Below are 24,674 nucleotides of genomic sequence, written 5' to 3'. Positions count from 1 at the left end.
ATACATAAACACTATCATATCATCATATAAGTGAATAAAGTGTGTACTAGATCTGAAATGAAGTTAACATAAATAATATAGAAAAAACCCCCCACAAAAATTAATGTATATTAAAACAAAAATTGTGTGTGCTAAATCTAAACCAATAAAATTAGCAAAAATAGTATTCAAAAGCAATAAAGAGTTCATATATAATGAAGAAAAATTTGTCCAAAAAGTATTGTTGATGGTTTAATGTAATAAAATATAAAAAAATGTACACTCACATATGTATAGAAAAAAACGATCACATAAAAAACGAGCCGGCCGGACTCGTGTGCCGCCCGCACTTCCTTGTTGGGCGTCTATACATATGTGAGTGTACATTTTTTTATATTTTATTACATTAAACCAAGTGGTTTTACGCTATGCGAGTGCCTTTGACTTTTTATACATGATCCACGACACCCTCGTTTCCTGACTGGAGGCTTCGTACTGGAGATAGAAGCAGCGTGGCGCCAGCAATCTACGATACCTTCGTTTCCCGATTGGAGCCTTCGTATTGGAGATGCAAACGGTGTGGTGCCTGTGACGGTTCATCCAGAAACCTCTGTGCTGTTGCCTTACTGATCTCACTAACACTGGGATCTAAAACTCTGGTAAGCGGCCCCTCTTCTCACTGGTGGAGGATTGTTTTGATTATTTTTTATATACACGCATTTGTGGATATTTTTGCACCCTAATATCAATTTTGAGGAATCAACAATACTTTTTGGACAAATTTTTCTTCATTATATATGAACTCTTTATTGCTTTTGAATACTATTTTTGCTAATTTTATTGGTTTAGATTTAGCACACACAATTTTTGTTTTAATATACATTAATTTTTGTGGGGGGGGGGTTTCTATATTATTTATGTTAACTTCATTTCAGATCTAGTACACACTTTATTCACTTATATGATGATATGATAGTGTTTATGTATACTATTTACTAATCATATTTTCGTCACTTAACATTGTTCTGTTCCATGTCTATCGGTATAGTTTTGGATTAGGACATCCTTTTGCTTTCTTTCAACAATTGCTTTCTTCTTGCCACTCTTCCATAAAGGCCAGATTTGTGGTGTGCACCACTAATAGCTGTCCTGTGGACAGATTCTCCCACCTTAGCTGTGGATCTCTGCAGCTCCTACAGAGTCACCATGAGCCTCTTAGCTGCTTTTCTGATTATTGCTCTCCTTGCCCAGCCTGTGAGTTTAGGTGGACGGCCATGTCTTAGTAGGTTTGTAGTTGTGCCATACTTTTTCCATTTTCGGATGGTGGATTGAACAGTGCTACAATATTCAAATCTTCGGATATTTTTTTTACAACCTAACCTAACCCTGCCCAGTCTGGTGTGTTCCTTGGCCTTCTTGATGGGGTTTGTTCACCAAGGTTCTCTAACAAACCTCTGATGGCTTCACAGAACAGCTGTATTTATACTGAGATCAAATTACACACAGGTAGACTCTATTTACTAATTAGATGATTTCTGAAGGCAAATAGTTCCACTAGATTTTAGTTAGGGGTATCAGAGTAAAGGGGGCTGAATACAAATGTGAGCCACACTTTTCAGATATTTATTTGTAAAAAAAAAGAAAACCATTTATCATTTTCTTTCCACTTCACAATTATGTGTCACTTTTTGTTTATGTCTATCACATAAAATCTCAATAAAATACATTTACATTTTGATTGTAACATGACAAAATGTGTTCAAAATTCCACAGCCAGAATCCTGACTAGGTCTGGTACAAGTGATCATATTACCCCTATCCTGAAGTCCTTGCACTGGCTACCCGTCAGGTTTTGCATAGACTTTAAGATCATCTTGCTCACCTATAAGGCTCTTTATGGCCTGGCACCTCTTTATCTTTCTGAACTTTTATCAACTTACTCCCCCCCATAACCTCCTCTCCTAAAATTCTGGTCTTCTATGTGTCCCCCCTACTCACCTACACTCATTGGGAGTCAGAGCCTTCTCCTGCTATTCTCCAAAAGTCTGGAATTCACTTCCAAAGAACATCAGAGAGTCACCTTCTCTACACTCTTTCAAATTAAATCTAAAACATTTTTTCTTTAGACATGCTTACACATAATTGTCAGTTTTTACTTTATGTTATTCTGTGTATTTCTGGTGTGTTCTTTGTAAAGAGCTTTGGGAAGCTACCCTAAAAGGCACTATAAAGTATAAAATAAAGTGTATTATTATTATTATTATTATTATTACACTCACCTGTCAAGAGGATCCAGCATTGTCCTGCAGAGATCCACTATTCAGCTGTCTGTGTTTGTCCCACACTGCCATCTTGTTCTTCTTCAGCCGGCTGCCTTTTCTGGGTTCAGGAAGGCTGGCCCCAGGTGTTCTGTGAATGGGCCCCCGCAGCCTCCTGGAATGTGTAATGAGAGGTTTCCCAGAAATTCCACTTTAACAGATGGCTTACATGGTAGAAGACTCTAAGCCCCTGTACACACGGTCGGAGATTTTGCCAACCAAATCCGTGGGATTTTGTCCGTCGGATTTAGTCCGACGGATTGTGTCCGAAACTGTTGCATACACACGGTCGGGCCAAGTTGGCGAAAAATCTGATCTTTCAGAACGTGATGACGTAATTTCATTACGATGGGACTACATTCAGGCTAGTAGCCAATAGCTTTGATGTAGGAATTTGATCTGAGCATGCGTGGCACTTGGTCCGATCAAAATGCTATACACATGATCGGCCCAGTTGGTCAGGAAATATTTCCAACATGTTGGAAAATTGGGTCGGACAGAGATTCGGACAGAATCATTCCGATGCATACCACACACAGTCGGATTATCTGACGACACGGTCTGATAAGACGCATTCCGACAGATTCTCCGCCGTGTGTACAGGGGCTCATACTGCTAAAACTGGCCAAAAATGCCAAAATGGCTTCCTTACATGGGGGTATTCTGTAGGAAGTGAGAGGAATCCATGAGTTCAGCAGCTGGTTGGACTCTGCAGTAACGTTTAGTAGAAGACTTGAAATATATTATTTTGACCAGATGGAAGTTTTTGTTTTTGCTTCTCGGCAAAAAAAAAAATGTTTTTTTCCCCTGTAGAAAAGATGATATTTTTATTGCATAAGAGCTAAAATAAGCACCACCATGTTATTATATTGCTCTCATTCTGAAAAAAAGACTGAACAATAGATCATATTGTAAAAACAACAGGATTTTAAACCTTCCTTTAAATATTAGACAGATCTAAGAGTTCTCAGCACAGTTTAAAAAATGTAAAGTATTTATTTCAGTGACTGTACACATGTGGTTCATTTTGAATGATATATTTGCCTGGAATCCTGATTTAATACCAAAAAGCTGGCATATCTTGCACTATAACACCTTGATCAATTCTGTATATGACTGGCGGTTCCAGCTCGAGAACTCTAACTATGCCCTGTTCATGCTGACTGATCATGATAAGGTGAGATAACAGGAACAAGGTACACCTTACATCATACTGATGGTGAAAGGCAGAAAAATAATGCAAATAGGTTTCGTGATGAAAGGGAAATATCAAGGGTAGATATTTTTTAAGCTTAGATAACTTTTTTGTGAATTTTCAATTAGGATATTGGGAACAACATATAGGGGGTTATTTATGAAAGGAAAATCCACTTTGCACTAAAAGTGCACTTGGAAGTGCAGTCGCTCTAAATCTAAGGGGTAGATGTGAAATGAGTGGAAGCTCTGCTGATTTTATCATCCAATCATGTGCAAGCTAATATACTGTTTTTTTATTTTCCTTGTATGTTCCCCTCGGATCTACAGCAACTTTACTTCCAAGTGCACTTTCAGTGCACTTTCAAGTGCACTTGCAGTGCAAAGTGTATTTTCCTTTAGTAAATAACCTCCATAATATAACATATAACCAACGGCTATAGGCGTAACCTCTTAAGATGTAGGAAGGGTAAAATACAAGGGTTTTTGATAAACATAATATCTTCTAGCTAAGGCAGCCCATAGATGTTGTGAATTTCTTTCCTACAACCACAGGCTGCAGGATAAAATTTGCACGATTCCCCCATCAACACAGGCAATGTTGACAGGGTAATCCCTACTTTCGAGCAATTGTCTTCCCCCAGCGGGGGGTGGGGAAGCCATAGCCACCTGGAGAAGTCCGTAATTATTGCTAGTGTCTATAGCAGCTGCTTGGGATAATTGAAAGTGAATCTGGCAGGCTGGTTTGTATCCAAGTAAATCGATTGATCAACTTGGTACATTCAGCTTGCCCATTAATAGTTCTATTTTTGAACTGTGTATGGCTGGTCTAAGTCTCGCTGATCAATATTGTGACATTCTCTATGCTGCAATGTGGATGTAATTACGTGAAATACTTGGCTGAGATATAGTTGACATCTTGTGTTAGAAGTGGCCATTGCCTGACCTTTGCACCATTTAGGGCCACTTTATACCTCTGCGTAAGAGATGTGGTGTTTTTTTTATTTTTAGGTTGAAGAAAGTTATAAGAGCATTTTATATACATTTTTTATGAGTTTCCCTTCACAACTATGAATGGAGAGTTTGGATGAAAATGCAACATAGATGTGGCATAAATATTTTTGTTAAAATGTATTCATAACTTAACTTTTAAAATGTAGTTTTGGATACCATATTAAAGGGTTGGAACTTCTGTCAGGTTTTTATTGATGGCGTCCCAACTAGGTAGATTCACCACACCCTTTCTATTTGACCAGGTGGCCATTTTCACTAGGATAGAAGGTGATGATGAATCAAAATGTTATGGTAGTCACCAGAACACAGCGTAGTGATACATTTTCCAATGAGGACACTTGTTCTAGTGACTGGAGATGGGCCAAATGACCCCCAGTTCAGTTTGCGCCAGAACATCTCGAACATCTCAAAAGTTCAGAGCCGAATAGTGAACCACATTGAAGTCTATGGTACCCGAACTGGAACAATCGAAAGTACCCATTTTGAGGGCTTAAATGCAAGTTATTGGGCATAGAAAGGGTATGGGAGTCCAGGAACTGCCCTGGGGACACATATCAATGAAAAAAAAGTTTGTGAAAAACTTAATTTTTAAATCGGCAGTGATTTTTCTGATGCTTAAATTGAAACAATAAAAATGAAAAAATGGGCTTTAAATATAATCTCTCAGGGTCCCCTTAGTATGCATGTAAAGTAATGCATCTATACTGTGTATAGAAACTGCATCACAATGATCATCAAGGAGCAAGTGGCTGTTGCTATGTTCAAAAAACGAAGCTGTCTCCTCCATGCATGATCCTGGGGCTATGGCAGGAGTAGCTGTGTACAAGGAGGCAGAATAAGCTGCTCTGGCATCTACAGTGGACTGCACACTAGTCTCTGCTTGGGTCATAGAGGATGAGGAAGGTTTAGCAAGCCAGTCATCACCTCCTCTGCATGCTCTGGCTGGATAGCAGGGGCAAAATTGCTAAACAGAGGGAATGATGCCCTGCCTGAGGATGGACCATGTCCACCTTTGCCTGTGGACACAGACACTGCTGTTCCCCTTACAGTGCCATGGGAGCATCTGTCTTTCCTTTTTGGCCTCCCAGACATGATAGGCTTATTACCAAAATGTATAATGCAGTAAAAGTGCACTTTAATATACTGCCAAAAAAATGTGCTAACGCACTTTAATATACTGCAGTAAAACTGCATGGACACACTTCAATATACTGCAGTAAAACTGCACTGATGCACTTCAATATACTGCAGTAAAATTGCACTTTAATATGCTGCCATAAAAGTGCACTAAAACACTTCAGTATACTGCAGTAAAAGTGCGTTAACATAATTCATAATGCTGCAGTAAAAGTGCACTAATGTACTTCAGTATACTGCAGTAAAAGTGCACTAACGCACTTCAATCTGCTGCCGTAAAAGTGCACTAACGCACTTCAATATACTGCAGTAAACGTGCACTAACACACTTCAATATACTGCAGTAAAAGTGCCCTGATGCACTACTATACTGCAGTAAAACTGACACTAAACTAACACTACAGTAAATATGAATGATCGCACTACACCCACACTGCATTCTATCATTATATCCACACTAAACTGACACTAAAGTAAAAATGAACAGACAAACTATACTCATGCTGCACTTTCACAATATTCACACTACACTAATACTCTACACTCACAATAGAATCACAATATAGCACACTAACTCTAGTAGCAATGAACAGAGCCCTGTTCTATTTATCTCCACTCCAATATCACACTGCAAATGGCTGCTCTGGGAAGGAACCATTTATAGTGTGGGGTGGCTCTATGGGCCATTATAGGGCACAGTCATCATTGCTTTGTCCAATCATGGCTCTGACAGTGTTCTGTGCCTTATTGGGCAAATCTTTCATTGTTTCAGCCAATCGGGGCTTCCAATGCACTGTGTGGCACGCAGTGCAATGTGGAGTGCTCGGCGGGCTGAACAAACAGCCGAATACCCCGATAATTTGGGTGTTCGCCAAATGGGAGAGCAGCCAATGTTTGGCCGAACTCATACTCAGGCCGAACCATTCTCCCAACACTACTGGTGACAACACTATAAGGAGAAATTACCCCAACACTCAAAGCCAAGTAACTTGGTATATGCCGTACAGAGTAGTGAGGAATGCAAAGACCTGTATATTGGGGAGACAGATCAACCTCTTCACAAATGGCCCAACATAGAAGAGCAAACTCTACAGGCCAAGACCCAACAGTTTGCTTACACTGTAAGGAAAAGGGACATTCTTTTGAGAACAGTGAAGTGAACAGAGAGGACAACTGGTTTGCAAGAGGCATGGAAGACATAATCCATAATCCATGTCAAAATGGAACAACCATCCCTGAACAGGGTGGAGAATTTCGATATCATCTGTCTGTCACATATAATGCTGTTTTAGAATCTCTACCCTGGCAATTTGACAACAATTCACAACTTTACCCATGTACATTAAAAAACGAAAACATATGCATGCTTCTTGATACCAACAATAAAATTATGTATCTAGAACAGGGTGATTGCACAAATTTCACACATCCCATCCTGTTCTTGGGCAACTGATATGTACACATTCCATGATAAATGGATTGAGGTGTTTTAAGGTATAGATATAAATTCTGGGGTATTTTCCATTACTTTAGCCTGTCTGTGATTACATAAAGAAGTATATGCTAAAGTATATACAAAAGCATGCATTTCATTCTGACTGTGTAATCTCCTTTTAGATTAACCATCAACTATATATTGGAAAGGCCTAGCTGACTGAATATTAATTGAATAGATGTTAGGTAGGGCCAATACACTACATAAAGGAAACTGTACCATCAGATTGTGATGTGTGAGACTAGCTTAGGAAAATCTGCCTAACAGCCACGGCCTAGACCTTATGGTTGTTGAACCAGCTGTGGACAAGAAGTAAGTAAAAAGTAATGATGGCATTTAAACTACAGGATTAATTAAAAAGGAGTGACATAAGGACAGACAAGCAAGAAAAAGTCTTAACATAATATTTAGACAGAGCTTCTATTTTACTATTTTAAATTAGCTTGAAGGTCCTGGACCCTTCATATGTTGCAAACCACATCTAAATGGTGCTATTTGAGCACCATCTGAGCCTCAATTAGAAATGATGAGCATTCATGTCTCAGATCTAGTGCCTTCCCCACGACAAAGTCTGTTTGGCAGCTTCCCCTGCTGTAGGACTTACTAAGGCAGAGGATTTATGATAACGGCTCACCAAGTAAAGGCTGATAAACATAATAAATTAAATAGTATGTTTGAACAAGAAAAGCACTGATTATGGCTGCTATTAAAATCTAAATATAAAGCCAAAACCACAGAATTACTGTTACATGATCAGTTTATTGTCATATTTCACTAGCTGACTTGCCAAAATATAACCGACTTTTTAAAGATGGGATAAAATCTTCTTAAACATGGGATGCTAGTTTTGGTTGTATTTCTTTAATTGTTTTTTATTGTTAATAAAAATGTACTGGTTAAATGTACCTCTCTTGTTAGTACTATTGGTTTCTATCAATATCACATATTATGTAGTTCATGGAAAATTTGCTGTCTACATTTACAGTAAGTGCCCATGATGACGAACAATGATTTGGAATTGCATAGGATCCCATACATATATTATAAGCTATTCACCTCATCATTGAGAAAGCCACCATCTTGTAATGAATAGTTTGAAACAAGCCTAATTTCTATATTATTTTGCAGGCTGCTTCCATCCTTTACATTAAAAGATGATTCATGTGATGATGATAAATGATTACTGGACCTTTTGTTGACAATGACACATCCGTTTTTAAAAAGGTAATTCACAAAATGGCTTAAATGATCCTTGTAGTTTATAATATTTTGGATAGTAATATACATCTGGAATCAAAATTGGGAAGGTTCTGTAACTCTCCAACGCATAGTGAAAATGGAATAATGCGGCGAAGAAGACCTTGGAACATAAACAAGAACTGTTCTGAACACCTAAGTAGCCAAACTGTTATGCTAAACACAATGAGCCATTTGTTTTATAATGTGTGCCCCTATTGCTTATACCATTCTGCACTATCATGACTTTAATTGGTTATCTGAGAATTGACCTCCTGGTAAATTAAATCTGTAGCCACAGTTAAGGGCAAAAAAGGCTGTACAGTCAGTGGTGCCATTATTCCTCCTTTACATTATTTTCCCCCATGTTGTCAAAACCAAGAACAGAACATAGGGTGTTATTCTAAAGGCCAATATCACCATGCTTCTTAAACAATATCATCAATATCCTTATAATAGTGTTATATGGCAAAAATGTTAGAAAGTCAGTTCACCAAAAACTTTCATGGGTGGACTGTGGTGGGTTGAGTTCCCAACTGGTCTTGGGGGACTCTAACGGTAGGGGAGATTTACTAAAACTGGAACACTCAGAATTTGGTGCAGCTGTGCATGGTAGCCAATCAACTAACTTCAGCTTACTCAATTAAGCTTTGACAACAAAATCTGGAAGCTGATTGGTTTCTATGCAGAGCTGCACCACATTTTGCCTGCTTCAGTTTTAGTAAATCTCCTCCAGTGAGTCTTCTCTGCTGCTGATTATGGCTCTGTCCTTCCACCACTTTTGCTGCTGCATTTCACCAGAATGCACTTTTCGTCATTTTTTATGCTAAAATCTTTCTATTGGAGGTCCTGGTATTATAAGAAATTGTCAGGTGAAACCTGCCTTTGGTTTTTCTTTTCTGTGCTTTAAAGTGAAACTTCAATCCTCTTTGTAGTGGCACCCCCCATCACTGGCATTATGGCGCATGCGCAGATGTGCTGAAGGACTCTGCCCAGCGTGCAGGAGATTTATCAAGCATGTGCAAATGCGACAAATGGTTGGGGACTTGGGCACGTGCATAGATGTGCTGCAGGGCTTACTTAGGACCCAGAGCCCTACAGCACAAATGTCATTCTCACCTAAAAAAAATATCGATAAACAAATAGATATCCAATTATGAAAGAAGAAACAGGGAGGTGGTAGGGAAATATGACATATACACTAATATGCAGGTCCTCTTTAAAAGCTGTCCTTAAAGAAGAACTCCAGCTTTATCTCCCCATAACAACACATGTAATGGGAATGTAAATGAATGACAACCCCTCTGTCAGTTTGTGGGTAACTTACTTCCTTTAGCTGTATACTGCAGGTTTCTGTCTCTGTGATGTCACTCCTCCTCCGAGCTGAATTTCAGAGTTCTTTGACTTCCCGTTTCCTTCCTTTTCCAGTCCTGATACTACATGTCCCATGATCCTTTGAGCCTCTGTAGCTTTGGGCCTGGCTATGGGAGTCATTTGTACCAGGCATTCATGTGGGTGGTAAAAGGTGTAAATGTATCATAGATTTCCCTGTGTCATTCCTGTCTTACAGCATGCAGAAGAATAATGGCTTACTGCAAGACTACATCACTTAACAAATTAAATGCTTTGCATTTTTGCCTTGCAACAGTTGAGTTTTCAAAGTGTAATTGTTGGGGGATCAATTAACAAACTGTTGGACGAAAGAAGCGCTTGCTGAAGCTTAAAGGGATTCTAAAGGTTGCCATTTTTTAAGACAAAACAATATAAAATAAGTTATACTTACCTGCTCTGTTCTCTTCTTTTTGTGTGCCTCGCCGGTGGTTCTGGCTCTTCTCTCCTGCCAAATACCTCAATAACGAGCCATTTTCTATGGAGGCACTCAAGCAGGATCGCTCCCAAGCCGCACTCCTGTATATGTGTGCCGAGCAGGGCTGAGCCAAGCTCTGTGTGTGAATGTATATTTACACACAGAGCTTGGCTCACCCCTGCTTTCTCCTCATTGACTCACTGGCATTCGCTGCTGTGTGAGCCAGTGATGAAAGAGAGACACTGGAGAGTCACTGCTCTCATGGACAGCGCTGGATTGAGATGGGACTCAGGTAAAGGGTGGGCTGGGGGTAGCTGCTCCCAGAAGGTTTTTTACCTTAATGCATATAGCCACTTTAATTAACTCCTGCTCATCTCCCCTATCCCAAATCCAGAGGCATCCCTGATGCCTCCTTGTTTTCACTCCCAATTTGTAGGTCTGTTGCTTTCTAAGCTTTACAGTGCAGACCCCAGACAGGTCAAATTTAAACAATGCAATTTTTACACGTGCTTGCGCATGTGATGACACCTTTAAAGGCACAGGGTAAAGCCGGCCATACATGGACTGAAATTTGGACAGTTTAGCAGGGGCCAGCTGGATTTTGATCCATTCATGGGCAGGGTGGTTGTCAATCAACTTCTCTACAACTGCCCTGTCTAAATTATGCTGTTCTATCAACACTGCTGGATATAGCAGTCAGCACTTATCAGTGTAATCTGATGGCTGGGAAGTTTCTCTGCTGTCAGAATATAATAGCCCAGCGGAAAGATTCCCCCATTCACCTCAAATGTGTGGATGGGGGAGTCGGGTCAATTTTTCTGTTCAACCTGCTGATTAAACAAAGAAACTTGATTAATGTATGGGCTCCTTAAGAAAAGACAGAGATTATATATGTAAAAAGTTTGTAAATTAAGTTTGGTAACCCATAGCAATCAATTAGGATCCAGGATTCAGAATTATGATTCATGCTGTTCACCTAAGAAGTAGGGAACAGCAAGACCCTCTGTTCAGTTTTTTATTGTTATCTGTATCCCACATTGGACAGGTATCAGGAAGAACAGTAGGTAAAAGGAAATCTATCCAATGGGGACACAGAAAAAAAAATTGTTGCCACATTTTTAAGTTAAAATCTTCATACATTTTTTATTGTTAGAAATTACGAGGCCCCACACAGCCTACTTGACAGGCCCGCCTACCCCCAGCTGAAAGTGACCGAGGACAAAGATTTATTCTTCCTTTTCTTGGTAGCCTCAGCTGCCCAGATGAATGAATAGGAAGCACTCTGACACTTCCTGCCCATTCACAAACTGAAGCATAGTAAACACTGCTTACTATGCTTCAGTGATGAATGGACACAGAAGTGATTGGTACCGAAAAATCACTGTGTTCATTCAGGAATGGAAGGGATCGTAAATTACATATTTACCGGCCCCTTCCCCCGTTTTCCATCCTGAAACATCCTCCTGTGTGCCAGCAGGAGAGAAGAGGAAGGAATCTGGTAGCGCTGTGGGAGAAGGGGCACACATGGGGGGGCCCTGACAGTAGATGGAGGGAGTGCATTTGCTAGAACCCATCCACCTGCAGTGCAGCCAGAGGGAGAAAGAAGAGGAGAAGCTGGCAGCACTGCAAGGAGAGGCAGAAGAGGATCTGTGTCTGGGAAAAGACTGGTGGGACCCGGGCCCAGTACAGCAGAGCTGGCTGTACTGCCTTATTTACGGCCCTGATGTTGTCTGGTGTGAATATGTGCTGTAAAATCATAAAATACACATTTTCTTTCTTTGTTGTTTTGTTTATTAAACAGTGTTCAGTAATAAAAATAATAATAAAATACAAATAATATAAAATACAATAATTTGTATCATACACAAGTAACTGTGTGCTCTGCGGTTGAAAGGGTGAGGGGTTCCTTGAAAAAAAATAATTAGCACTTTATAATGACATTCAACTGGTGACAGTAAAACTGTCTTGTGGAAATGAGGCATTGCTTAAAATGTCCATCACAAATCCATCTTTCTTTGCAGATATTCGGCTTGGCACTTTAATAATGTAACAATATTGCAGAAAACTGGGTAGGCTTTTACTGTCGGTTTCTTAGTTACAGCATCACATACCTAAGTTTTTAAAGCTAATTGTGAAATAATGAAGCTCATAGTTTTGACAAAACTACACCAACTGTTGGCAAAGTGCCATCACTTTGGGGTTGACAGCTGCTTCCCTTAGAATGGGAGCCACTAAGATATATAGCACAAGGTGTATAATCTTTGGTAGAATACATTTGTTAATTGTTCACAAGTATGCTGTATTGAAAGTAAGTAAATGGATTGAAGATCCTGGAAGAAGAGACATTGTGCATTTTGTCAGTGTGCTGCAATGTCACAGTCAATGGCATTCTGCATACTAAATCATCATAGGAATTAGTTGAAAAAGTATCCAGTGTGTCATGCATCATGAAGACATATGGGGGCTTCTCAGTTATCCAGATGTTTTCTCTTCCCATGTGATTTCAGCAAAAGCTTGTGTAAGAGACAGACCAGCTTCTCTCTTTTTTTCATATTAGTATGGATGTGCTTGGTGTCTCTTAGCTGCATCCACATGAATCAACAATCATATCAGGAATGTCAGTCTTTACAATGTTGTTATTTCTATCAAAGTACAGCATAGACAGCGGCCTTCTCTTGGTTGGTACACAACAAGAGCTCACTGCTGTCTGAATATTGTTGGCCTTGATGAGATTAAAGACCGTGGTGTGGAATGAGGCTGCCATGCCGGGTGCACCAGCAACATGCATTGGGCAAAGTCCCATGCAGTAATTGATCTGGTACCCCTCAGGTTTTATTATCCAGTCATTCCACCCAATATCCTTGAATTCTACATAATAGTCTTTCCTGCAACAAAGGTTGGAGTTTTGATCACATTTGAGGCTTCTTTTTGCGATGTGATGGCTCTTTTCCTTTACTTTTGCTTGAGCTACTAAAAAAGGCTGGTGAGAATCACTGGGATTGACCATAAATGGTAAATTTTGGCATCCGTCACAGTCAAGTTCTAGTTTCAAACTTTTGTTCTCTTCATCAAAGAAGTCCTGGAGAATCTGCTTTAATGAAAATGTCTGCCAACCACTCCATTTTGGCTCAAGGTATTTTTCACTGATGAGGGTGCGTGTCCCCTTTGGCTCTTGGATCATGTGCAATCGAATAGTCTGACTATCTTGACCAGTCCTGTTTGACTTGAAGAAGACCCACAGATGAGCCTGGAGAACATGTACATTCTGTTCATTGTCTCTAGCAAATTGGAATGTCAGCTTTGTACTGGATTCATTGTAATCTGTAAAGAAAGAAAGAGTAAATGGGTCACTTTATGGGTTTAAGAACTGAAGACACAAAATATCTCTGTAAAAATGCACCCCTTGCCTTCATATCTGCACTTTGGAATATTCCCTTTTAAATGATACTTTTTTTATGGAATTGCTTTTTTTATTAATTATCACTGTAATCATTAAATAAAAACCTGTACTGATAGAAATAAGGACACTGTAATTGCTGACAACCTTCTGAAAATGCTAGATGCTTGACTGTCTCTGAAATTCTGACCCAAGACCAATAAGTCATTAAAATCAGAGCAAAGTCAAAGCACCTAAGCTGCATACTTCAGGAGAGTTAGTAATTTATTTCACTTAAGAAGAAAGTAGGCAAGGATAAGACCCTTTGTTCTGTTTGTATTGCTATGTATACCCCCCATGGGATAAGGTATCAGTAATAACAGGTGGTTAAAGGAAATCTACCCAATGGGGACACAGAAAGAAAATATACTTTTTTGGCACATTGGTAAAGTTTAAATCTTCATTAGATCTTTATTGTAGTCAGTGTCCTCATTGAAAAAATGTCCCTTCACTTCAAGGACAAAAAGTGACATAAAAAATCTCCCCAAAGGGTGTCACAAACAGCATTTACAAGCTGACAGAGGTCCTTAGAAGTAGATGAGAAGAAATGTTTGAGTTACTCAAATCAATCAAAGATCATTTTATTATAGCAGGTCAGAGAATGAAACAAGCATCATGAAATCCATTCCATCAAAATGGAAAATTGTTATCAAATACTTACTACAATTTTCCTTTCCTCATTAACTTCATGGCAGCATACAAATGGAGTCCATCCTATTCTGCCATGGAGTTAGTCAGGGAAATATGTTTTAATTTCAAACACTAAAAGTAAGTAAAATATAAAGAACTATAGAAACTATCATGTAAATTTAGGTTGACAGTATATACAAGGCACCAAAGTCCAGTCAACCTGGGCCATACTCTCAACACATCCTTATTTATGTACCATGTAATAAATCGTAACATGTCGTGTGTGTGGATATACAATGATGATATTCTACGGAAGTTTACAATTTTGACCAGATCATTAACCCAGCCATTAAATGTCACTGTTGTTTCTTTGGTTGCCATAGAAAGTTCAGTGAAGCACAACGACTGACTATGCTCAAAGTGGCCTTTCAAATAAGGACTAGTCTCCTGACCCAAATCAAATTTTGACAAGCCAGTTTGCTATAGATTTAGCTATACACATTTTTTGGCCAAATCCCAAAATCCTGTCATTTGGCACTCTTGAGCTTGAAGTCATGTTGAAATGAATACATTTGCAGGTTAACTACTTTATATACATAGGAAGATGTGATTAATTGATGATGAGACTTTCATTTCGACCCAAACAAAACCTGGACAGTGTCCAAGGGTTAAATAATGCACTGTTAATGCATATGGTGATTTAAATTGTTCTAAAACTATAATTTATTTATGAATGAATGCCTCAACTGTATTCTTAGTTTGTTCTAACATATGACAGCCTTGACTTTTAATAGCAGTAACTGAATAGCAGGCATTTTGTTGAACTACATGCTCCAAAATAACCTGGCCAGCATTATCTGATAGACTTCTGCCAGGATTTTGTACTGTACAAACAAGAGCAGCCTGTTTGTGATTACGTTATGCAGCTAAATATTTTAAACATTATCTATCTATCTAATTAGATACTATGCATATGAACTTATTTTGGTCTGTATGTATCCCTGACTAATACATTTACAATAATTTTATAATAATATGCATTGTTGGCTTGGTAATAGAAAAGCATGAACTTTGTTATGCAGTATTGTGTCTGGAACCTTGGTGTGTCCAAAGTCACAGTCCCGTGTATTTGTACTGCAGATAAATTGCTCTCACTAATCTTCATAGCAGGTCAAGCTGATACCAGTGCCCTTAGCCTTAATTACCCTTAAAGGTATTTGAATACTCTATTAAATTGTAATATTTCCAATAAAGTTTCATTTGCTATTCAATAAAATGTTTGCATTTGTATGGCCCAGTGATGTATTTACCTTTATCATAAGGTAAGGTGTAAAAGTGTGTTTAAAACACAAATGCACAGTTATTTCACAAAGCAGTGAAACGTATGTAAGGGCTTTGAAACCAAGCACAAATATTGTCCATTTTTTGGTAATCCTACATTTTTTCCATTGTGAAAATGTATTCACAAAATACAGATTCAGTCCTGCAAGGGAATTGTAGGGGGCTTTCTGAATGAGTAGATGTGAAAAGTACAGTAACCCCTAACAAGCCAAACAAATATTTCAGTTTAAAATAGTTGAAATAAAAAAAAACATGTTTGCTGTTTTGTCACTTTAGCCATTAAAATAATACACCTAATTAAATTGCCCTTAATTAAATATTTTAATTAACAATATAAAAAGTTAAATGATTCTGCTGTTTAGTACTACTTGTCCAAGGAAACACGTTGCATATGAGTTCTTACCTGATTCTGCAAAGCTGATGATTTCGTAGCTTTGTTGGTCTGTCTCAGAGGTGTCACCATCACTGTCCCAGTTTGAGGACCCAAACAGACCTTCCATACGTGGCTTGGTTAAATGGAGCCTGCGCAGGGCATTCACCACCGCTCCTCTAGGAATTGGGTGAGTGATGTTAGGTCTCTCCTTTAGATGGAGCTTCTGGAGAATTTGTTGCTTAGCCACTTCAATCATCACATCTTTGTCTTGCACTCCACAGGAGGGACATTCAGTTCTCCTTCCTCCGCCCTGTGTAGATGCTGCCCAAGCACCTAGCAGAGTAAGCAGATAAAAAAAGAAGCCTTCTCTCTTGAAATGAGAAGTCATCGTGCCAAAAGTCTATGAAAGTAAAGATGTTGCAGAGGAGAAAGCACTGATGATGACTGATGAGAAAGGGTCAAGTCTCTTTCACCTACCACTTTCTTTTGCTTTTCCGCAGCTGTGGGTTCTGCTCAACTAGCATCCTGCTTTTAACATAAACCTGGTCCAGCATAAGCTGTCATGTGGTTATTGAGTCTGGGATTAACTCCAAGACACCCTCCGTCTGATGATAGGTCAAAGATACAGATTCGCAATAAGTATTATAACTGAAGGTGGATCAAAGAAGTTGATCTTAGGTGAAGTCAGAGCCTAGCTCTCCCTATGCCCTTATAGTAAAGGGAAGATTAGAGAAAGACTCCCTTACTTCTGCAACCATGCAAGTCTTTCACATATAGCCTATAAAATATCCCTACTCAAACAGGTGCTATCCCTTCACTTCAGTTTCTTAGTTGTTAGCTGAACACGTAATGTGAAAGCATGCTTGATTTCCTCTAAGCCTCTGCCTGTTGGTACACTGCCCTATATACTGAGACTTGGAATTACACTCTCTACCTCCTCCCCTTACTGCCTGTCTCATAAAGCTTATGTACACTGTTGGTGTTAAATATTATTTGCCCTTTTGGCACAAGCATTCATCTGGAACACACAACCTTCTCTTATCATAGATTGATTGCTTCACCCCTCCACTTTTATTTACTCCCTCCCCCTTTGTCAAAACCGATAGCCATGTGGAGTACAAGGTACTTGCCTTAGGTAAAGGATGTGGGAATGCAGGTGAAGTTAATGCAGAAAGAAAGAGTTTTTCAGACTTTTTTCTGGTTCTTTTTCCCAAATTCATTAGAAGTCCTGAGCAAATGCACAGTTTACTACTGCACAGGAAGACAAGGGGCATTATAGACATTATAGTTATAGAACTCTCATGAATGCAAACACATTCCCACTGGCACTCACTGCACATTCTCCGACAATATTCACTGCATTTATAACATAATGAATGTGACACTAGTGATTATTGAAGCTGGTGAATATAGCGCCAACATTTTTTGTACAGTAGGAGACGTTTTGGCAAAATGTGCACAGAATATGCAGTAAATGTGCAAAATCTGTATGAACATAGTAGCACAGGGTACATATGATTCCTATGGGTAACTTGTTTTACAAATATACATATAAAACAGCATGCTTGGGATAATTCAAACATGCTTGGGATAATTCAAACATGCTTCGGATAAACATAGATCTATAGTCAGACAACAAAACAAAGTTAACGAAAAAAATAAAAATAAACAATTAACATAAAATCCCCAAAAATTAAAAAACAAAACAAAACAAAAACGGACAGACTCGATGAACCACTCGGTCTTTTTTGCCGTATGGTTTGGCCGACAAAGAAACCTATAGTGTTTCGAAAGCTTGCATCTCAGTCTTTTGAGTTTATTGTTTCTTAGCCTGTTTTCATGATTAACATGAAATGAAGGAAAATATCAAACTGCAATATCCATTGTTATAATCAGCCACAATCAATCTTTCATTGCTAAAATACTGTATAGCTATCAGAACTGTACAGCGGTGCTCACTTTCTCAGTATACTTGATGTAGATGCCAGCCCCTTCAAATCTGTTTCTCACAGCTCTCTGGGTCTGGGACAAGCCCAGGGACTATAAGGTTCTCTGCTTCCCTTCTTCAGTAGATCATAAAGGCCATACCTGATGAGGCAGAGATAGTTGAACAAACGATTGGCAGCCAGGTGAGTGCCCTCTACTGTCCAACCTGGCATGTGGGCTGCTGGACAGGAGCCTAATAGCATGCAATTTCTCTGAAAGACCCAGTCAATATGAGGAGACTCTACCCCATTGCTACCAGAGTACTCCAGTTTCAGTGGGGTGGCGCTTTGTCTTTGAATCCCTCCAGCTGTTCTCCTGTATTACCAGAGCTCCTTCAGGTTTTACTGAAAAGGATGCCATTTATGCATACAATCACAGGTAGCTGTTTGTGTTCTGAACTGTTTTACTGATGTTGTGATTCCTAGCTAGACTGTCTGTTGTTATAGAGTCTTATGCTGCATACACACGATCAGACTTTCTGCCAACAAACCGTGGATTTTTGTTCAAAGTTTGTTGGCTCAAACTTGTCTTGCATACACACAGTCACACAAACGTTGGCCAACAATTCCGTATGTGGGAACGCGGTGATGTACAAAACATACGACGAGCCGATAAAAAGGAAGTTCAATAGCCAGTGCGCCACCCTTTGGGCTCCTTCTGCTAATCTCGTGTTCATCTCGTGTTAGTAGAAGTTTTGTGAGAGATGATTTGCACTTTTCAGCTCCGTGCTTTTCAGTTTGTGCTTGTCGGTTCGTATATGTTCTTCAGTGCGTGTTGTCAGTTCGTTCCTGTCTTTCAGTGCATTCTATTTATAGTTGGCTTCTGATTTTCAGTGCGTTCTTGCCTGCTCGTTCTTCCCAGGTCCTTTCTGATTTTCAGTTTGTTCTGAGCAGCCATTCGTTTTCTAGCCATGTTGCGTTTACGTACTCATCGTAGCGTTCATGCTGTTGTTGGGCTTGGTGTTGGAGTTCTTGCTTTGACCCAAGTCCAGTCCATGAACAGGGGGAGGAGGAGTTCTTGGACCAAGAATTGGTTACTTAATCGTGACCAATTCTCTCATATGCCTTTGTTGTGGGAGCTCCAGCTGATTGACCCTGTATTTCACCTTCTGTTGGCTTTGCTGTCCCCCTATATATTACAAAGCAGGACACCTGCATGTGGCAAGCCATCACCCCCGAACAAAGGCTTGTTGCCACCTTGCGGTACTTGGCGACGGGGAGAAGTCTCAAGGATATCAAGTTAATGACTGGGATCTCCCCCAGGCCCTGTGAATCATTATTCCAGAGACCTGTTCTGCCATCATTCAGGTCCTGCAGAAGGACTATATTAAGGTAAGTTTTATCCTTTAACATCACATTCTATGTATTTAATGTTTACTAATGTATTGTATTTATTTTATCATTCCATAATTACCATAATTGTAATATGCTGTGAATGTCCTCATGCATGCTGTAAGCTTCTAATGCTTCATGCATATTTGCCTTCACTAACCTCCCCAGCATGATATCCTGGGCCCATACATACCTAGCCTAGTCACTTAACAATGTATTTTTTCAGCTCCATTGTAATACTTACCCTAAACACCCCTTAAAATGTGTAAAAATGTGATTGCTGTCCTTAAATTCAGGCAGAGTGTAAGAGGCTTTTTTTTGGGGGGCCCAAACTCATTTGAAACCCCCCCAACCGCTAAGTCAATCAATACCAATACTCTATCTGCTGACTTTGCCAAACCCATACACACTATACCTACCTCTTTTGTGGTCATATTTATGGATGAATTCACCAAAGCATGTAGTGCAAGTGCATGCCAGAATACTTTCAAATGGTACTGTATAACATTTTATTTTCCTATTATCTTGACAGGTAATTGCAGAATGTAAAAATGTGCTTCATTTTGGACAGTGTGTATTCATATTTTTGGATTATGACACTTCTTCCAGTGGGCTGCCAATATTGTAAGTAAGGAGGGACTGACCAAAGTAACACACATTATTTATGAATTCAGCTCTCAATAAAGTGGAGAGTGTTACCTGTCCAAAACATCTCCACCCCCCATCATAACATTTTTACAATGGGCCATCAGAGGGGGTGAGGAATCCGATAAGTGGACCCTATACTTTTGTCTTTAAATTCTCATTTCAATAAATGTTATACTTATGTTGGCCAAGAATGTTTGTGTCTAATCTGCTTGCGCTTGCAATGTTATGTGCAAAAGTACACTTATTTTTTTCTTGTTTGAGTCCCTGTTTCTTTCCAACCCACAGAAATGGCAGACTGTGGCCTCCCAATTCAACTAGCGGTGGGACTTTCCCAACTGGGGTGGTGCGATAGATGGGAAGCACATCACACTACTTTAATTACAAGGGGTACAGTAGTATTGTGATGTTGTTATGAGTTGTTATGAGTTCTTATATCTGGACGCGGGGAAGAATGGTCGTATGTCAGATGGTGGAGTCATCGCACAGACGGAATTTTACAGACATCTTCAGAATGGCAGCTTGGGGTTGCCACCTCCAGCGGATAACGTGGTGGGCCTCCCGTTTGTTTTTGTGGCGGGTTGCGCTGGGGGAGCTTTTGATGAGGCCTTTCCCTATGAGAACCCTGACACTGCAGCAGAGGGTTTTTAATTACTGGCTGGCCCGTGCCAGAAGAGTGGTCGAAAATGCCTTTGGCATAATGGCCAGCCAGTTCCGGCTTTTCCAAACAGCCATCCAATATGCCCGAATACAAACTCAACCATATCATTATGAGCTGCTGCATTCTTCATACTTTCCTACGGAAGAATGCAGCCAACTATCTGGCCTCAGTTGCGATGGAGGTCGACTCACTGGCACAAACAATAACGGCGCTTCAAACTGACAGTCCTGGCTTGCCCCCTCAAAGCGCCCTCAGAGTATGACAAAGCTATGTGGAGTAATTTGTGGGTAGGGGGGCAATTGATTTACCAAAGAATCTGACTGCGGCCGACTCCCTGCACAAACAATGATGGTGCTTGAAACTGGCAGTCCTGGCTTGCCCCCCCCCCCCAAAGCGCCCACAAAGTACGCCATAGCTATGTGGAGTACTTCGTGGGTAGGGGGGCAATTGGTTTACCAGAGAATCTGAAAGCTCTTTAAAATATTTTTTTTAAAACTAAACTCATATTTCATTTGATTTACTGCTTGTGTTTCTTATCTGTCTCCTAGGTTCTCCAATGGCCTTTTATTTTTGGCCATTTTCTTTAATAGTGCAAATGTAACTTATTTGATACATGAGGTGACAATCTCTTCTTCAGCTAACTATTATGTTATGTTGTGCTGTGGGTCTGCCACACACACACAATGTTTTTGTTGTTAATGTATATAATTCATTAATGATAAAAATAATCATAATTTTCAACTCCATGAATTAATTGCTTGTAGTCCCTAAATTGGCCTGATTTGGGCAAATTTTACAGCACAGTTGGGGTTATTTTCTAAAGGCAACTCCCCTTTGCCAGTGAACTTATAGTGCAAAGTGCATTTGCCTTTAGTAAATACCCCCTGTCACTGTAACTACACCAACTTACTTTAAAAAAATGGTTTTGAGCATTGAAAGAAGAAGCCTAACATTGTTGTGTATAAAACATTTTACTCCAAGCACATTTACATGTGCGTTATAAAAGGTATTTTTTACCAAACCAACATCGTTGGTGTATAACATGTATGTTTGACAGTATATAGCCTTTTGTGTGGCTAAACAGGCATATTTAAAGCGGGGTTCCACCCTAAAGTGGAACTTCCGCTGATCGGAACCCTCCCCCCCTCCGGTGTCACAATTGGCACCTTTCAGGGGGGAGGGGGGTGGAGATACCTGTCAAAGACAGGTATTTACACTCACTTCCGGGCATAGACTCCCATGGGAGTCTACGCCATTTCTTGTCCTGCCGTGCTGTCTGCTGGGACACACATGGGTCTCAGAGACAGCATGGACAATTCCTATTGCACCGCGCGACTCGCGCATGCGCAGTAGGGAACCGGGAAGTGAAGCCGATTCGCTTCACTTCCTGATTCCCTCACCTAGAATGGTGGCGGCAGCAGCCGAGAGCCGAGCGATTGATCGGCCTCGGCTGCCGGCATCGCTGGAACCCGGGACAGGTGAGTGTCCATTTATTAAAAGTCAGCAGCTGTAGTATTTATAGCTGCTGGCTTTTAATATTTTTTGTAGGTGGAATCCCTCTTTAAAACCATAACATACACATCCCCAACTCAGGAACTTACAAAGTTCAACTTTGATAAAGTGAAGGCCATATGAGCCATTAGTATGTCAAAACAGTGTTGATTTTGTCTTCATCAGATGGAGTGATCTCACCCCTGTAAAAGCCAAATTTTGAAGATGCACACAATTTGAGACTCAAAATTTACATTTCCCTCGTGATCCCATGCCTAAAATGTGTGTCTTTTCCCTACATCTATTTTGATGAAGCCACAAAACACACAGTGTGTCAACATGTGCTATCTGCCATCATGTGATATCAATGTACGCGTTTCGTTTTGTGGGTGCAACCCCTTCCTCGAAACTAAAGTAGTTTCACCCCCGAAACACGTCCATTGATCCCCCATGATGTGCGCTAGCACGTGTTGACACACTGGGCCTTATTTCAGAAAGGACAATCAACTTTGCCCTACAAGTGCACTTTCAAGTGGACTTGCATTGCACTTGTAGTGCAAAGTGGTTTTGTTTTTTTGAAATAAGCCACATCTAGACAACAATGTAATAAACATCTTTTAGTACAAATAGGCATTAACAAATGTAGTTAACCTGCATCTGCCAGAAACAACGTAATAGGTCGAATGAACAATGCTTAATATGAATGATTACTGTGCCCATGAACCTCAAACTTGGAATTTTAAACTGTACAACAGTATAGAAAAGCACACGGACCAGCACAAAAGTAATAATAATAATAGGAACACACGACAAATACTTTTATGCAGCATTTTCCTGATCCTTCTATACTGATCCTGCTCCCTCAGTTTCAGGTCTGACCAGCGTTTCCTCAATTGCTTCCTGGATTGTCGAACCCCAAAAGTCCTGTGCAGACTTCTCACAACTTTTAGTCATCTTGGCCTTTCTTACATTTGGGTTTCTGTACGGTCCATGCTTCCCATCATAGTCTGCCCTCTTCAAGATGTCCACCATCTCCACCATCTCTTCAAATGACATATTTGAGACCTAATATCTCTTCCTGGATCTGGAACTGCCTTGCTCCGGGCTTTCCTCATCATTGCTGATAATAACAGCACACACCTGCTGTGTCTCCGCCATGTGCTCTCCCATTGCTTGGAAAGAGAAGAGACAGGGAATACACAAGATAGAAGAACAAGGGCAGAGTTTCATGCATGTGCAGTGTATATAAAGCATAACATGCGGGCGATGAGCATACGATCTGTGAGTGGAGGATCGTTAGCGCCGATTGTGCAAATGAAGGTACAATTTTAACTTGGGGCATCAGTGGTTAGTGGCCTATACTGCTTATAGATTGAGGCCTATATTGGGACACGATTAGGAGAGTTTAGCCTGACATTAGGCTTTGTCTTGTGTTGTGTCTTGCAGATAAAATGGTGGATAAATTCACAGACCCTGACTTCCTGCCCAACTTCATATATAAGTACAGGGAGCTGCCATGTCTCTGGCAAGTCCAATGCAGGGAATATTCAAACAAGCAAAATAGGAGGGCAGCGCTGGATAAACTGTTGGAATTGGTGAAGCTGGTGTATCCCACGGCAGACATCAACTATTTGAAGGCAAATTTGGTAGCCTGAGGAGCACATATAATAGGGAGCACAAGAAGGTCCAAGATTCCCAGAGATCCAGAGCAGCATCAGATAACATATGTCCCCAGGCTGTGGTATAGCGACAGACTGTGTTTTTTGTCAGACCAGACGGAACCCAGGTCATCACTATCTACACTTCCTTCAACACTTCCTTCCACATCAGCTGAGGCTCCTGAAGTACAACCTGGGCCTTCCACCCAGGAAGAAGATGTGGAGGAGCCCAGCTTGACCCAGGTATAGCATTGTTGAACATATTTCTTGTCAAAAATTGAATGATGTTAACTACATGTTATTGGTCACTAATTTATGATTTAACAAAGTGGTTTACATATCAATAGACAGTAGTAGCCAAAAATGATTGGGACAAGAATGAAAAATGCTGGGGTCAGAATAATAGTCTTTTGTATTTGTTAACAATTTGCAACAGTCATGAACTCAAAATTGTGTGTGATTGATGACCAAAAAACAAAAACTATGTACCATTTTCATACACAGGAAAGTCTCAGCCAGGAGGTGGCCATGGCAAGCAGCCTGAGGAATCCCAAGTTCCTCCACTCCGCCCTCCAACCAAAAGGACCAGGAAGGCAGGGAATCTTGAGGATTTTGCAGCTCTTTTCCTTTGCCAGGCTACTGTGGCACTTGCCATGACCTCTGATGGCCATCTGGCATTTGGATGTGTCACAGCAATCAAAAAATAACACATAAAGGAGGCCAACGCATGATCTGTGAAGAAATAATTCTTCTGGCCCTAAACAAGAGGGCGAGGAGCCAACTCACAATTCAAACCCACCAGTTGGACCATACTCCTCCACCACCTCCAGCAACACCACCAACACCACAGCCACTCAACCCACCACAGCAGCATTGGAGGAAGCGTGGAAGGAAGTGTTGAGAGTGATGGCCTGGGTTTGGTGTGGTCTGGCAAAAAACGCA

General features: G+C 40.2%; 1 protein-coding gene and 1 long non-coding RNA gene across 2 annotated transcripts in view; one reads left to right on the top strand and one right to left on the bottom strand.

The window, feature by feature from the left end:
* The first annotated feature begins 8,263 nt into the window (after nucleotides 1–8,263).
* The window catches only part of LOC143984453 (uncharacterized), a 90,868-nt gene continuing 74,457 nt past the window's right edge, over nucleotides 8,264–24,674 (top strand). The window contains exon 1 of the long non-coding RNA XR_013274868.1: nucleotides 8,264–8,361. This is a non-coding gene — a long non-coding RNA (uncharacterized LOC143984453). The remainder of the gene's footprint in view (nucleotides 8,362–24,674) is intronic.
* LOC143983647 (inhibin beta B chain-like) lies at nucleotides 11,960–16,910 on the bottom strand. The gene is made up of 2 exons (XM_077483591.1): nucleotides 15,991–16,910; nucleotides 11,960–13,501 (listed from the first exon to the last, which is right to left on the bottom strand). Exons 1-2 carry the CDS (start codon nucleotides 16,346–16,348, stop codon nucleotides 12,759–12,761), a joined length of 1,101 nt encoding a protein of 366 aa, XP_077339717.1. The 5' UTR covers nucleotides 16,349–16,910; the 3' UTR covers nucleotides 11,960–12,758.

This window comes from Lithobates pipiens, unplaced genomic scaffold, assembly GCF_037356315.1.
Source record: "Lithobates pipiens isolate NorthernLeopardFrog02 unplaced genomic scaffold, aLitPip1_a1.2 Scaffold_16, whole genome shotgun sequence".
In the NCBI taxonomy this organism is placed as follows: Eukaryota; Metazoa; Chordata; class Amphibia; order Anura; family Ranidae; genus Lithobates; species Lithobates pipiens.
Note: the sequence above shows the minus strand (reverse complement) of the source record. Positions and strands in the feature narration are given on the sequence as shown.

Bases quoted from the DNA above. Each gene is read 5' to 3' on its own strand.
- LOC143983647 (XM_077483591.1), bottom strand. From the start codon at position 16,348: ATGACTTCTCATTTCAAGAGAGAAGGCTTCTTTTTTTATCTGCTTACT. The intron at 13,502-15,990 runs GTAAGAACTCAT...CTTTCTTTACAG, and splicing joins CATCAGCTTTGCAGAATCAG to ATTACAATGAATCCAGTACA.